General features: G+C 41.7%; 3 protein-coding genes across 6 annotated transcripts; all 3 read right to left on the minus strand.

The window, feature by feature from the left end:
• Window positions 1-468: 468 nt before the first annotated feature.
• On the minus strand, window positions 469-3,708 carry prrg2 (proline rich Gla (G-carboxyglutamic acid) 2). 3 transcript variants are annotated; one of them, XM_076996242.1, is made up of 8 exons: window positions 3,437-3,692; window positions 2,614-2,703; window positions 2,374-2,537; window positions 2,163-2,205; window positions 1,461-1,590; window positions 1,201-1,344; window positions 812-894; window positions 469-580 (listed from the first exon to the last, which is right to left on the minus strand). In XM_076996242.1, exons 2-7 carry the CDS (start codon window positions 2,696-2,698, stop codon window positions 843-845), a joined length of 618 nt encoding a protein of 205 aa, XP_076852357.1. In that variant the 5' UTR covers window positions 2,699-2,703; window positions 3,437-3,692; the 3' UTR covers window positions 469-580; window positions 812-842. The 3 variants fall into 3 exon arrangements, with proteins under 3 accessions (XP_076852357.1, XP_076852358.1, XP_076852356.1); XM_076996243.1 differs by having other exon boundaries at window positions 480-894; window positions 3,625-3,708; XM_076996241.1 differs by having other exon boundaries at window positions 480-894.
• A 1,246-nt stretch (window positions 3,709-4,954) lies between these two features.
• On the minus strand, window positions 4,955-10,372 carry rras (RAS related). 2 transcript variants are annotated; one of them, XM_076996286.1, is made up of 7 exons: window positions 9,888-10,372; window positions 9,420-9,521; window positions 9,020-9,107; window positions 8,501-8,603; window positions 7,688-7,796; window positions 7,089-7,207; window positions 4,955-6,885 (listed from the first exon to the last, which is right to left on the minus strand). In XM_076996286.1, the coding sequence occupies exons 2-7, from the start codon at window positions 9,504-9,506 to the stop codon at window positions 6,798-6,800; spliced, it is 594 nt and encodes a 197-aa protein (XP_076852401.1). In that variant the 5' UTR covers window positions 9,507-9,521; window positions 9,888-10,372; the 3' UTR covers window positions 4,955-6,797. The 2 variants fall into 2 exon arrangements, with proteins under 2 accessions (XP_076852401.1, XP_076852399.1); XM_076996284.1 differs by having other exon boundaries at window positions 9,420-9,559; window positions 9,888-10,370.
• Window positions 10,373-11,583: 1,211 nt separating this feature from the next.
• Window positions 11,584-14,854, minus strand: LOC143506198 (uncharacterized). The gene is made up of 5 exons (XM_076996272.1): window positions 14,193-14,854; window positions 13,860-13,979; window positions 13,582-13,741; window positions 13,196-13,319; window positions 11,584-13,068 (listed from the first exon to the last, which is right to left on the minus strand). The coding sequence occupies exons 2-5, from the start codon at window positions 13,950-13,952 to the stop codon at window positions 11,976-11,978; spliced, it is 1,470 nt and encodes a 489-aa protein (XP_076852387.1). The 5' UTR covers window positions 13,953-13,979; window positions 14,193-14,854; the 3' UTR covers window positions 11,584-11,975.
• Window positions 14,855-14,953: the final 99 nt, after the last annotated feature.

Below are 14,953 nucleotides of genomic sequence, written 5' to 3' on the forward strand. Positions count from 1 at the left end.
GATGGCAGTCTGCTCACCGTGACAACCCAACTAATAGGAAATACTATACTAATAACGGTGTGCATAAATCACAGCAAATAACGCCGCGTATTGAGGAACAGTTTATAAGCCAAGATATTTTATATAGGCCTATAAATAAATGTAGTTTACTTGTTTTTAGACTTTAATGAACTCGAAAGCCTGGATAAAATATTTATTAAAAATTAACAATATTCACACAGCTGAATATATTTGTCCTCCGTGGGGATAATAAAAGTGATCATCAGAGCAAAAATGAAATCTAAATGAATAATTAAATATAGAAAACTTCAAAGCTGTGCTTACAAATAAAATAAAACAATATTTATACAGAAATGCAGCTCATACTCTCCCCCTTACTTAAAGGCTGATATACACAGATCACTACAGGTCAAAAAAACAAACCAAAAATCTAAAAGCAGTTCAATACTACCCCTAACCCCCCATTCCCTCCCCCTCCCTCCCCTCGTGCCATTTTAACTAGGTTACTATAGCATATCCGTATTTTCTGACTCAATCGTCTTGTTTTTCTGGAGGTGCAAATTAAGTCACTGTAGTCGCTCTATGAAAAAGACAAAGGAGATATTAAAGATCGCTCATTTTGTATGCTTCTATACCAGCCCTGAAGACCTTACGGTCATAATGCTGTGCTGATACGAGAATAAATGCAGCTTCTGCAATGCAGTCATTACTGTTCTGCTTTTCAAGTAATCAAAAGCTTGTATACTTTTAATCATGGAAAAATTAAAAGCTGTCTATTCCCCTCTCCAGAGCCATTTTCACACTAGCATACTTCTAGAGCAGATCTCCAGGGTCTCCAGGTCTTACTCTTCTTCCTCTTGATCGGCAGGGGCAGATGGAGGCACGCTTGTCTCTCTAGAAAAATAAAGACAGCAAAAATGACAAAAAGCAACCATGAAGTTGCTCATCACTTTTTATTCCATCTTTCTTTCATACTGAAAAAGTACACACACACAGCATGAAGGTGTGTTACCCTGCGTAAGGAGACGGTTGACACACACACACACACGCGCGCACACACACACAGGACAAAGGTGTTACCCTGTGTTAAAAGACGGTTGACACACACACAGGATGAATGTATGTTACCCTGCATAAGGAGACGGTTGACACACACACACACACACGCCCACACACACACACAGGACGAAGGTGTGTTACCCTGCGTAAGGAGGCGGTGGCGCATCATGCTGCCCGCTGTGGGTCAGGGCCTCGTTGTATGAGGGCAGACCCGGTGCTGTGATGTTAGTCAGAGGCACTGACTCTTGTGTAGGCTGCCCATCTACAGGCATGTGCACTGGCACACTGGTGGAGGGTCAGAGAGGAGGGCGCTACAGTGACATGCATATGTAGACTTTCAACATATCTCTCTCTCTCTCTCTCTCTCTCTCTCTCTCTCTCTCTCGCACACAAACACTTACCTGCCTCTATGTCGAGAGGTTTTACCCCTGTTTTTGTAAATGTAGCAGCCTATCACAATGGCAATAATGGTGAGGACCACAGCTGCCACGATCCCAGACACCAGACCAGGCACGTCCAGCTCAAGAGACCCTAAACAACAAATTAATCATCGTTGCTTTACTAGAACATTTGACAATTTTGTGAATTACTGAAGTTCTGCTCACAGTGGCCCTGGCAATATTTTAATGCCACAGTAGCTCACTTGGATCACAGAGAATGACTAGTCTCCACATGCTGATGGAGCTGGGAGTCACCCAAACTGTGAGCATTCCATGGCAGTGTTTCCCACTTCTGGGTTGTTGTGAGTGTTTTCCCCACTCCAACACGCCTATTTAACACTTGTTAAGTGCCTGTTAATTAATGGATGTGGTGTGTAAGGTGTGCGGGGAGCAGGGCCGGAGTGAGCCACTTTTTCAGCCCAGAAGTTTCATCCCCAAATCCGGCTCCAAATTATTTTTCCCTCCCAATCGGCCCAAACTAGAGATTGACATGAGCCGGCCCATCGGGAATCCTCTCGAATCTCCCGATTAGCCACTCCGGCTCTGGCGGGGAGTATTGAAAATACCCACATATTAAGTGGAGAACCATCCCAGAACCTGAGCTGCCAAACATTGACTTGGGATACAATTTTAAAAAGTGGTATCATCAACTTGCCTCCTTACCATTCTGGCTGTGACCTTTGACATAAGTCTTCCAAAAATCCTCCTACAGAAAAACAACAAAGTGAGTCTTTGTGATTTGTTTCAATGTACTTAAAGAAGTGCAGATGTTTATACCTTTTCTTCCACTTACATATCATGGAATTGTTTTCATCTCATCATTTTATTTGCAGAGGCTAATTCTGCATGATGCACACACACTCTCCTCTCTCACCGTCTTCTTGTCATCCTTAAACACTTCTCTGGCCTCTTCGTAGGAGCAGACCTCCTCTCGACACTCCCTCTCTATGTTCCCAGGTACCACCAGCTCAAAGTCCCACTTGTTGTACAGTAGAGATCGGGAGAAGAACATATCTGCAGACCTCTTGTTGATGAGCACTGCAAACAAACCCAAGACTCAACACCATGCTAATGTCCATCCAGGAAAACCTGAGACATTTTGTGTTAGGTTTACCGTTCTGGCTTCGTTGGATGTATCTTGCCAATCCCAGATGCAAAAGGGAAAGTACACCAAACAATATTTCTGTAAATCCCAGCATGTTACCTGTCCAAGACAAGTTAACAATTACTACACATTTCCTGTAGATATTTATGGAGAACATTCAACAGGTACTCAAAAAATACAGGTGAAACCTTGATTGACTGTTGAAAGAAGAAAAGATGTTGAAAATGCTAGGTTAATGGCCAACTACCGTGTTTTGCAAGACTTAATTGTTTCCAAGCATCATTTACAAACTGTGGGGGAAGTGGTATGTGACATGAGAAGCTTTGTTAACCAGCATGAACGATGAGATCAGTTGTACACTTCTGCACCGAGACATTAATTTTTCCAAGAGTCTATACGTAGGGCTTGAAACGTGAACGGGTTCGAAATTACCATGAAGAAAACATATAATGAAAAAATGTAATTCTTAATTCAATGGAGCGTCTTGCTCCACAAAATACAATGGTGCCCTCTATTGGTTGTTATAGAATATAGAATAAAAAGTAGAATATTTCTAAGTTCAGAACTGTATTAGAAAAAAATGAAATTCATGTAAATGTTTATGGGCTTGTTTATTGTTACAGCATTGGACATTGCCTTTTCAGTGGACATGCACAATGTGAAGTCCAATCACATTGCTCTACTGGAAGAACGCTGTTTTTGATTAAAATACATATAACAAAAGAGATGGTTCTAGGTCAAGCAGATGAAAAAGATGTCAAGAAATTAAGCTAGTAGATTAAGGTAGGCCTCATCTAGGCAAAATAAACAGACTACATAAATTCTCTCTTACCTGGGTGTTAAAATGTTCTCCGAACCAGGAAACTTAGATAATTTTAAGATAATCGAACTTGTAACTTCCTTTCTCTGTTGTGTATCAATTATTTTACTCAGTAATGATCTAGATTCGATGACCTAACACACAACTCATACCTGACGTATAAAAAGGTAGCAAATGTAATAATTAAGTAGCTTATTCACCTGTAGCTTAGCTGATTAGCAACGTAAGAAACCTCACTCAGAGCGACGTACCAGTTTGGCCACATACCTCACAGGAGTGGGTGGGGTGTTTTACGGCATTTCGTTAACATCAAAATAAACAGCGTCGACGTGATATTAAGGGAATGGGCAAATATTACACCATACTTTGTCTTCCAAGGCAACGCATACATATTTAATAACATATCTTTTACAGTTTTTTTTTTTTCAATTATATGACAAATTCTTTCTCGGTGCCTCTAAATTTATGTTAATCTTAACACTCGTCACGGAAAAAGGAATGTTAATGGCTAATAGCGAAATTTCACAATACTGTATATGTCATTCAAGGATGACTAACGGTGGCTCGGTTTTGTAGTATTTACCAGTTTTGACAATCCCAAGTTCCATATAAAACTGTTAGGAATACATATGAAGTAACCCACAACACACTCCAATCCTCGGTCTAGAATAGACTGGTAATTGAAAATATCTGAAGCCAGTGAAGGTTACGGCTCCGTGTGTATGGAAAACATAACCAGATGTATTTGCAGCCAAATGTATCACTCCTATGCAGTAGGAATATCATATTTAATATCCATTTTGTGCTGTATACTGGATACTTCTATCGCTCTTGCAATTACTAGAAAAAGCCCTTTATGTTTAGCTATGCGTAGCGTTTTTATACCAACGTCAATATACTTAATCGCACCCCTCCCTTACCCCACTTTCTTCTTTAACATCTGTCACTAGGCTAAAGGAACCTCGGTTCTATGGTGCATTTGCAATTGGACGCTCCTCGAGGTGTTCTGTTTGGATTGGCTAGAGGCAGTGTTTGTTGGCCAATGGAAATTTATTATAAAATTAGAGGGAACAAGTCCAAGGATTATTGGTTGATATGGTTTGCAAGGTGGAACGATAGTAGACTTAGCTGCTGCCCCTGCCAGGTTTTAGGTTGCGTAAACACGAACATGGCAGGATTCCTACATCAACCCCAAAACAAAACTAGGGGTAGTGTAGCACACGGAATATAAAAGAACATACATGCGTACCTACAATTGACTTTTCAGAAAGCCTCTGATCGTCTTTGTCGAAGCCAAAACAAAAAACATGCTTAAAGAAAACTTAGGATATTCTATTTGATAATTTGACTACTTTAGGAGAATGCCTACCACGATTGTTATCAAATGCTGTAGTAGACTATCTGAGAAAAGATGTAATATATTTCCAAAACAAATAAAAATGTAATTTAACCTAATGTAAACTTAGATATGTAATTATCAAGTTAATAGATATATGTGATTTTATGTACAAAAGAGTCTGAACCAGGACAGATTGGCAAAAAACATTTTAATTGTGCACAATGATAAAATTTCTACAATCGGAGCCCAATGGTGCATTTTTGTATTCCCATTAGTTGATAGTTTGATTTAAATTGTCTAAAATTATAGTAATTAATCAGCACGGAAGATTCGTTCAAACAATATAGCTCATGTCACATTAAAATATGCGACGCAACACATTCTTTGGCTTCAGACTGAACACAATGCATGCTTAGTCTTGAGCCTCGGATCTGAAGTGTGCTGCGCCCTCTTGTGTATAAAGAAAGAACTATCAAAATCCTTAAAGGGGTTTTATTTGTAAAATTGAAAGTGAAAAGTTCTTTACTCATGTCGCTTAGATACCGATCAAAAAAACCTAATAGAGAAAGTATATATAAAATAACAGCAAAAGCTTTTACAGACAACATTCTGAAAATGCACATAGTACCTTTGCACAGCCACAAATACACACCCACCCTGCACCCAGAATTACAGTACACGAATGCACTTGTACTTTAGTGTCAAACTACTTTGGCGTCATTTTATATATATATATATATATATATATATATATATATATATATATATATATATATATATATATATATATATATATATATATATATATATATATATATATATATATATATATATATATTACACCTACATTGTTCTTTGGCTTATATGAATACTAAAATTATACTGTTCAATAGATTCCTTAGTCCAACAATTTCATCATAATAGTCTCTTTAAAAAAATAATATATAGTACCTGCTCTCCAGTAAGACATGAGGCTATAAAAGTATAAAATGCTTACAGAAAACACACACTGAACCGTCTTGGTCTGGGGAAAAAGATGAGATGTAAACACTTCACCTGGAGATTCTGCTTGGACCAAATGTGGATGGACAGCCGGAAACGCTGCTGACAGAACAGCAGAACTTTCAGACCAAGGGCTGAATTCTCCAAATGTAGCATTCCCAAGTGCAGTCCTCAAAACTCTTGGTCCAGAACGGAAGCTCTGGCCCAGTTCCGTTAACTGTACCAGGTATTCAACTGTATTCAACTCTACAAGAGGCAGAGTAGCTGCTAGCATTATTCAGAAACAGAGACCAACCTCTAAATTGATATTTAGAACAAGCCAAAGCCAATCTTGAAGGTCAGCTTGAACCGAACAGATAAAGAGCTTGATGAACAATAAACCAATATTGCATTACTGCAGAGGGTTGCCACATGAAGATTTGCTCCTGGACAAGAGTGGGAAGTACTAGGATAAGGTATTAGCAGACTGGAGTCCCCATCAACAGCTCATCTTAAAAGGCTTCATCTTCTTCCCATAACCTCAGACAAAAAACTGATGGGTGTTAAAGAAAAATACTTTAATTCTTGACTTCTAATATGATTTGCATAAAATACTTGCAACCAAGTAGCCAGCGACTGTGTATATACATACACATGTATGTACAAGGAACATTCTCCGTGTCTCAGCCCCACTCTTTGGCGCTGGGCATTGTGGATCCATCCACCAGCTCAAATTTTTTTCTTTTAATGTTAACTGAGAAATAACCTGTTACCAATACAGAAGATAGACATATTCAACAAAGTGCAGATGTAAAACGTTACACTACTGCACCCTCTGAGAAAGTCACTTCTCATTAACCATGTACCCTCTATGACTGAAGCATTCATGCATGTGTGCGTGCACACACACACACACTTAATAATGCCACAATAAGCATTCTTAGGCATCAAAAAGCTCTCCCTCCCTCCCCCGCTCACGCACGCACACACACACACACCCCCAAACATGAGCATGGGGGCTTCAGTCTCCTTGGCGACAGTATGAAGAGGCAGTCAGAGGATAGAGCAGGGGCAGCCTCGAGTCTTCTGCTTTCTAGCGTGATTCACAAGCTGTGGGGGGCTCTCCGTCTCCTGAAACCGTCTGTGCGAGAGAGAGAGAGGACAGACAACAGATTCATAGTTCATATTTTCTACATTCCAGGTCCTACCACAGACTGGCCAGGTTAAACAAAACTGATTATCTGGGTCACTAGCTGGAGTCTGGGTCTAACTGGAGACCCCACAAAACCAAGTAAAATGCTCAAAGCATCTTGAATGAATGAATATCTCAGTCTTGAGTCATACCTTATCGCTCTCACCACTTCTAGAAATGCTTCATCCACATTGTGGCGATTCTTAGCCGATGACTCCATATAGTGGATCCGATTCTCTCTGGCAAACGCCATGGCATCTTCTTTGGAGACCTGGGGGGGGGGGGGGGGGGGGGGGGGGGGAGATGATGCACAGGCAATATGACGAGGCACAACAACTCAAACAATGGGACAAAATGTGCAGAAATTGACCCCAGACATTAAGTCAAGGGATGATCAGACACACAGCAAAACAACATAACTTCTGGGGCTTCGTTTCTCTCTCTCACACACACACACACACACACACACACACACACACACACACACACACACACACACACACACACACACACACACACACACACACACACACAAGGGCTTGAAGGCTTAGGGCATGACATACTGATGCAGCAAGTGAAAAACGAAAAATGGGCTGGGAATATTAAAAACAACCAATTCATGTGCACAATTCTAATTAAAAAACAAGATGTCTGAACATTCAGTCCATGCACCACTCCTTTACAGACAAGACCAGACTGTTCAAGATTTCAATGCATTTCAATCACACTAATGGCTTGTTGCTAGGGTTACCACTCGCTGTTGGTCCAGATCAGATTTGTTACCAACGAGGACCATTGGGAAGTCATCGCGATCCTTCACCCGCAGAATCTGCGTGTGAAACTTCTGGATTTCATTGTAACTGAAAGGAAAGATGTACACACATTAGAACTTCTGAACAGTTCACCCGAGATTCCCCTATACTCTTCACTAGTCATATTTAAAAGTTGGAACCAGTGAAGCCCAGAGGAGATTTCAGACCACTTCACATAACCTTAGTCCAGAGCACCATGACCCTACATTCCCCAACACGAATTCTAATTCCAATGTTAGCAGTCGGGTTTAGTGTGCTCAGAAACGAACAGTTAAATAATTCAGTGTCAATTAGGGAGGACATTATATAGAGACATTTTTCGTGATTATAAACCCGGGTACAGTAACCCAACAGCTGGGTATATTGGTACTCATGGGAGAAGATCGGGCTTTACACACAGCCTTGTTCTAAGAAGAACCAGAGTACTTAGTGCAGATCATATAACTAGATGCTTTAACAAAGGCTCAGATGAGTACAGTTGAGATTGAAATGGACCTGCTTCCATTACCATAAGATTTTTGAGAGTCCCATGAAAGTGTAAAACCAACCCACTTAACCACTCCACTTGTTAACCACAGGCTCTCCTCGCTGTACTCACTCATGAAAGTTCGCACACACGCACTCATGAGGAATAAGAAAAACACCTTTCACACCTATACAGTCTCTGTTCCCCTTCACTCATTCAAACACAAAAACGAGGGGCTCTCTGTTCCTCATCTTCCCATAACGGACACACATGCGCACACACCTACCTTCCGCCATCATTCAGAGCGAAGACCAGTAAGAATCCCTCCCCTGAGCGCATATACTGCTCCCTCATGGCTCCGAACTCCTCTTGACCTGCTGTGTCTAAAACTAAATGAAGCCCCCCCGCCCCCAAATGACAATTACATGGAAAGCATAAATCAAAACCAAGTAAACGTGCAGAAATTGACCAACGTTGACCTCACACTATGAAGCTAAGGCATGATTATGATCAGACACACAGCAAAACCCCATCACTTCTGGGGCTTCATTTCTCTCTCTCTCACACACACACACACACACACACACACACACACACACACACACACACACACACACACTTGAAGGCTCAGTGCATGTCCCTGCTGTTTTGAAGCAAGTGAAAAACAAAAAATGGGCTGGGAATATTAAAAACAACCAATGTGTGTGCGCGCGCCATTATAATAAAAAAAAAACTATGTCTGAGCCTTCAGTCCATGCATCACTCCTTTACAGACGAGGCTCCAATAACATGAACAGCGACATACTGTCTAATCGCGTTTCCTTCCCATCCACAGTGCAGATTTTGGTGTATGAATCTTCAATAGTTGGGTCATAATCAGACACGAAGTACGACTGCAACAGGGAGAAGAATCAGATATTACATCTTTCACAATGCTGGCCAACAGACAAAGAAGCCTGTGGGCCTGGACATGAGAGGACATGTTGAGAAAACACTTCTGACTTCACGCAGCTTCTAACACACTCAGAAACCGGACACTGAATAACTCGAATCTAAATCTAGGCAAGTTACAGAAGTCGATTCTTAAACCGCACAGCTTAACAGGTAGTATGCACAGCCTTCATATGACCAAGAAAATGTTATGGCAGGGAGCCCTTTCATACAAAAGGCATAATTATTGGCAAGTTCACGAACTGCACTCTTACCTGAATGAACTGAATGGTTAAGGCGCTCTTCCCGACACCACCACCGCCCACGACCACTAGTTTGTATCTTTCCTCCTCCGACGACATGACTTGTTCAATATGCTAGGAAGTTCCAAAAAGTGTAAACTTCTAAACCGATTCTGTTAAATGAACCCAGAGACACAATTGATCGTCCTTTCAACTAAACAAGCTAAAAATACAGAGCCAGTAAAAATAATAATAAACGAAAAAAAAGCAAGAGACGTCTTCGAATTAGCTGTAGCTATCTAGATAGATTTCTGAACCCGACATCTCTAAACAACTCAAATCACAAGATATCAACTTAAAGGTGTTGAACGATCACTAACTATTTCGGTTTGGTTTGATTCCACGAACAGCGACACAAACTGTGTATAAATCAACGAGATTCAACAAGAAACTTAGTACGGCCTGCAAAAATGAGTCGAGCCACGGAAAATCGCCGATTACCTTCCTTCCGTAGCCGCCTCGGTTAAGCGAGCCTGGTGGTGCCAAGGTTGCGTGCGACTCGAAAGTCAAACAATTGAAAGTTACTTTGCGAACAAGCAACAATGTCAGACGTTAACTTCTCAAACCCTCTACCCTTTAACCTCTCACATATCCCGACGTACGAACGCCAAACCCATTTTTAACATTAGAAACAAGCGAATTCCGGAGATTTTTAAATAGCTTCTGCGTTTTTCTTAGCGATTTCTTCCTGACGCCCTACGTCTACCGACGGCGTCTTTTTCATGGCCAGAGGCGACTCTTTTCTTTTTCCAGAGCGGTATTTCTTACGTAGCCTATGGGAAGAATGGGAGTGTCTTGTAGCTTTACTCATCGACCGAAGCGCCACTAAAGCCGTGTGTGCGGCCCACATCAATTCTGTAATTGGCCAGGAAATGTTCTAAATGAATCGATGATTCGAGGTTACACCACTCCAGTGCTGTGCGTTTCCGGAAAGGAGGTTCAGAGGAGCGTATATACACGTCGTTCTTCCCATATTTGGCCACGGACCTGTCCCGTCTTTGTAGACTCGAATGTTGAGATAGGACGTTGCTGCTGTTAGTAAAATTGGTTCTGCGTAAAGTTTTCGAAAGTCCACTCGGATTTCTAAAATAGCACGTCATTTAAAAAGATCTTTTACGAATAGCACGGTATGTACGTTATAAGCTACAAAAAGTCCCTAGGCGTTTCGTGGCCGCTGGGGGATTTTGAATTGCACCAAATATAGGCTGTTTCTACACTTGAATGTTACATTGTAGTGCCGATTTTAGACCAAAACGTTACATCGTGTAACACCTGGCACCTGCTCTGCGACGATGACTACTTTTATGATTCATCACGACATGCATCTGCGTGCTTAGGGACACGATGAAAAAAGTCCAGTTACAACGAGATGGAAGATTATCTTAACGGTAACAAAATATTTAACATCGCGGTAACGGCGACTGCTTTTTGCGAGGAGGTTTGTTATACTTTTCCCTTTTAAAACTAAAAGTAGTCTACTAAGGTTTGGTAAAAAATAGACCTAGACCTTTCTCGATATTTGTGTTTCCTGTTTTGATTTTGACCCTAGATTGCACGTTACAGAAAGAATACTTGATTGTGTACCATTTCTGGACAAAACGGCTGTTATACCATAAACCCAAAACGTATCCGTAAATAAGTAAGGCAGGCGCGGTAACGGGTCTGGTGTAAGATGGTCAAAGTAAAGCAAACACCCCCCCCCTCCCCCCATCCCGGCGAGGAGTAAAAGGGTGGAGTAAAATGTATTTGTTGGAGCACCTCTGTCGAAATCCACATCACTCATACGAAATATTTGCCTTTATCGTCATTGATGGGATGCTAAAGGTTACTTCATGAAATGGAGACCTTATAATGACATGTAAAAGGAAAACTTAATTTACACTAATGTATGACAATTTGCATGAGAATATTGTAGAATTTTTAATATTCCACTAAATATTCCATTCAGTAGGCCTAGTTTAGTTTTTTGTTTGTTTGTTTTTTTTGGGGGGGGGCTCCTTTTTAGAAATAAAACTTACTAGGTTAACTATATACTTAAGTCTGTATATTGCGTAGCTAGAAAAAGATACAAATGAAGAAACTAAGAAGAGAAGTAAAATTTGTTGTCTTTAATGAACAGTCAGTGCTTAGACGGCTAATCAATCTCAAAATATCCATTTATAAATAACAGTAATCCAATAATTATTGTAATTCAATAAATAAATTTATTGGCAGGCTGTGCATTAAAATAGAACAGACAAATTGCAAAATCTTGAGTCATTTATACACATTCAGTATATTTGACGAATCAACAGCCAACGGGCGATTGATGGTAGAACATTCACCCACAATACATCAGTCACACGGGGAGGTCCTACATGCAGTCGAGTCAAAGTAAGCAAAAACAAATTTACACACACGCTTCCTCTTTCTTTTCCTCCTTCGCTAAAGTTCTTCCTTGTTCACTTTAGGAGTAAAATAGTCTGAATGCTTTTCACTTCAGTTTAGTGGTGTTGCATGAACAAATTTTACATGCATCCAAGTTTTTGTTCAACATCTGTACGGCAGGGCGGCCTGTCCCATTTTAATGTGGGGGCCAAGAAGCATCCCGAGCAACATGCGTTCACCCCAGCCCAAGAGTCTGTTGATGGTTAGGTTAATGGGTGACATAGGGCTCTGATCTCCCGACATCCCTTCCACCGCCTCCACGGCACTACCAGCGAGCTCCCTCTCTGATCCCACCTGCTGGTGAGCAGCAGCATTGCACCGGCTTTGGGGTTTCCGTTTGGACTGTGTTGCTGTTCTCTCTCTGTGTTCGTTTGGCAGGGCTACCTTTGGTCTCAGCTTCTCCTCCTTTGTCCTGATCAGAGAGGAACTGATTTTTCTCTCACTCCTTCTTTTTTGTGACCTTGAGTTGGTGCATTTGGTAAAGGTTTCTCTGCTGCTGGACCGGTATGCTCTGTACATTCCTGCAGCTGAAGAGTCACGTTTTCTTGCTTTGCCCGGGTCTACCCGCGCCCCCTCGTGAGCAGCAGGGTTAGTGCTCAATTCGCTTTGACCGGAATTGCAGCCGATCGACACCTCCCCCTTGTGGTCAATCTTGGGACTAGGGCAGATAGGCTTGAGGGACAGAGTGAGGGTTTTGCGTTTTGCTACGAGCGACGGAATCTGAACCTGACTAGGCTTCGGAGAAGAGGGAGTGTGCACGTCCCGGTGGGTGAGAGGCGCAGCACGTGCCACTCTCTGAACCTCTACAGGCTCCACATTGAGAGTCAGAGTTCGGAGCTTGTCGGAGAGGGACAGCGTAAACTCCGGCTTTGGGCTCGGGCTCAGAGCCGCTTCCATTATGACGTTCTTGTTCTCGCGGTGTACTTCCCCTCTGGCCTCTTCATTGCACCTGTTAAATGCTTGATTACTGTCTGCAACATTTTCTTGCATGTCATCGTTGGTAAACAGCTCCAGAGTGGTATTGTTGTTGGTTGTTTTGCCAGCATGCTGCAGACACGCATCGGGTGAAGTGATAGACTGATGTGGGGGTTGGTTTATATTTTTGTTTTTTATGGGTAGTGTACCCTGAAAGACCTGCAGCTGACCTAGGAAGTTGAAGTTTGGGGATATTGTAGGTCTGCGTTCCTTCACAAACCTAAAAGGCATAAAATAATATAGTAAAAATCTCAGTTTGTGATTTCTGCAGTGTCTCAGAATTACATAATTTCATGCAATCAGTGCACTTTTCTGAGTTTTTGCCAAAAACATTACTACACACACACCTGTAAGCATGGTCCAGGTCCAGCCCCAAGCTGTACATAACATAAGCAACGGCGAGAGCTGGGGAACGGGAGATTCCTGCAGCGCAGTGCACTATGACCGAACAGCCAAGAGACATGGCTCCGTCTAGAAAACAAACACTGACGTCATGAGTCAACGTCGTCCAGCACGAATCGCTACTGCAAACACACTACGCCAGAGGGTGATGACAGAGGATGCTGGAGCTAAATGCACAATAATAACGGCACTTCTTGTTTATGCAAAAAATAAAATATCTTAAAGCATTCTACTTTCACACTCAGTCGGAACATTTTGTTTTCTTCTTGATATAATCTAATTGTGATGCTGTTGTCAGTTAATGCAAGCTGTGGGATTCAGGCTCCCTCACCAATGAAACGCAGTGCTTGCGGAATCCAAGGTAACAAGTCGTCCCGGAGAGAGTCGTCTATGGGGATTCGCAGGTACTGCGACTGAGGCAGGAACGAAGGCTGAGGACAACATCGACTCACGCTGAGCACATACGAGATCCCACGGGCGGACAGACAATCCTGAGTCAAATTAAAAGGAAGAGAACATAGTGAGACGCTCTGAACAAAAGAAAGTTGCACATAAACGGGGATATCCAGTCAAAACGAAACAGGAGAAGACATGATAACTGGAGGCTACCTGCGTAACGTCATTCTCTGCACCAAGGTAGAGATGTGGAAGAATACGCGATAGCGGTGGTTGTTCTGGTTGACTTTCCCTGCAGAACACCATCTTTTAAATGACGCGTTGGGCCCAGATCTAAAGAAAGAACAAAATGTTTATCATTGGAATACCTACAGTGACGCATTAAACATCGACATACAAATTACCAGAATAGATCTTAGTCATGAGCACAACCGGATGCACAACGGACTTACTGCAGAGAAGCATGCTTCCTTAATTTTAATAAAAGGAAAATAATCGTCTTATTGGCATAAGAGAGTAGTTACTGACCATAAAAAACGTACTCACCAAACAGATGAAATTTTAGTCAATTCTGTCAAGAAAAAATAAGCATAAAATAAAAGTCCAAACGAATGTAATCCAGTTGTAAAAAGAATGAATAAAGCGTATTAGCCTGTCAAACAAATCAAGCTATAATCTTCTTAGTAGTATATTCCAGTTCTTTTATCTCTGCAGTCCGGAGCAGTCTCCCCTCGCTCCTCTCCGTTCTGTTTGCGCCTGTATTTGTTGTTGTACGTCTATACCTGCGCGAGGCAGGAAAAGGATGAGGTAATCCCGATTCCAGAAGCTAAAATAGTACAATTGTATGTGATGTCATTTTCAGCCAATCCGCGCTGAGCGCCGCTCTCTGTTACGCGCACACGGGCACGCTGTTCGCTGTCATCAGTTTGAATCTAAGACCTCGACGTTTTTATTGTGATGAGTCGTGTTTTAATTGAACGGCCATTCTCATCGAACCTTAACAAGAGGGGTTTATTAAGAAAAAAACATTTAAAAGGGTTATGCATTTAGGTGTGATCATTCTCGTAGTTACGTCCGTTTACCGGGCTTTAATAGCCAGTCCGGTTACATTTAGGACGTGCACGTAGGTTTATATAAAATCTAAATAGGATGTGTAAAATTATTTAATTACTCCCCGTTTAGGTAACGTCATCACTCACGAGTGTGAACAGCTTTATCCTTGTATTGGGTAAAGGGCTTTGAAGCATCGTCATACGCAGCCCTTTGAAACTTGACCTCTGCAGTTATAGCTGTATGAAAGACATGTA

This window comes from Brachyhypopomus gauderio, chromosome 2 (genome assembly GCF_052324685.1).
Source record: "Brachyhypopomus gauderio isolate BG-103 chromosome 2, BGAUD_0.2, whole genome shotgun sequence".
Classification (NCBI taxonomy): domain Eukaryota; kingdom Metazoa; phylum Chordata; class Actinopteri; order Gymnotiformes; family Hypopomidae; genus Brachyhypopomus; species Brachyhypopomus gauderio.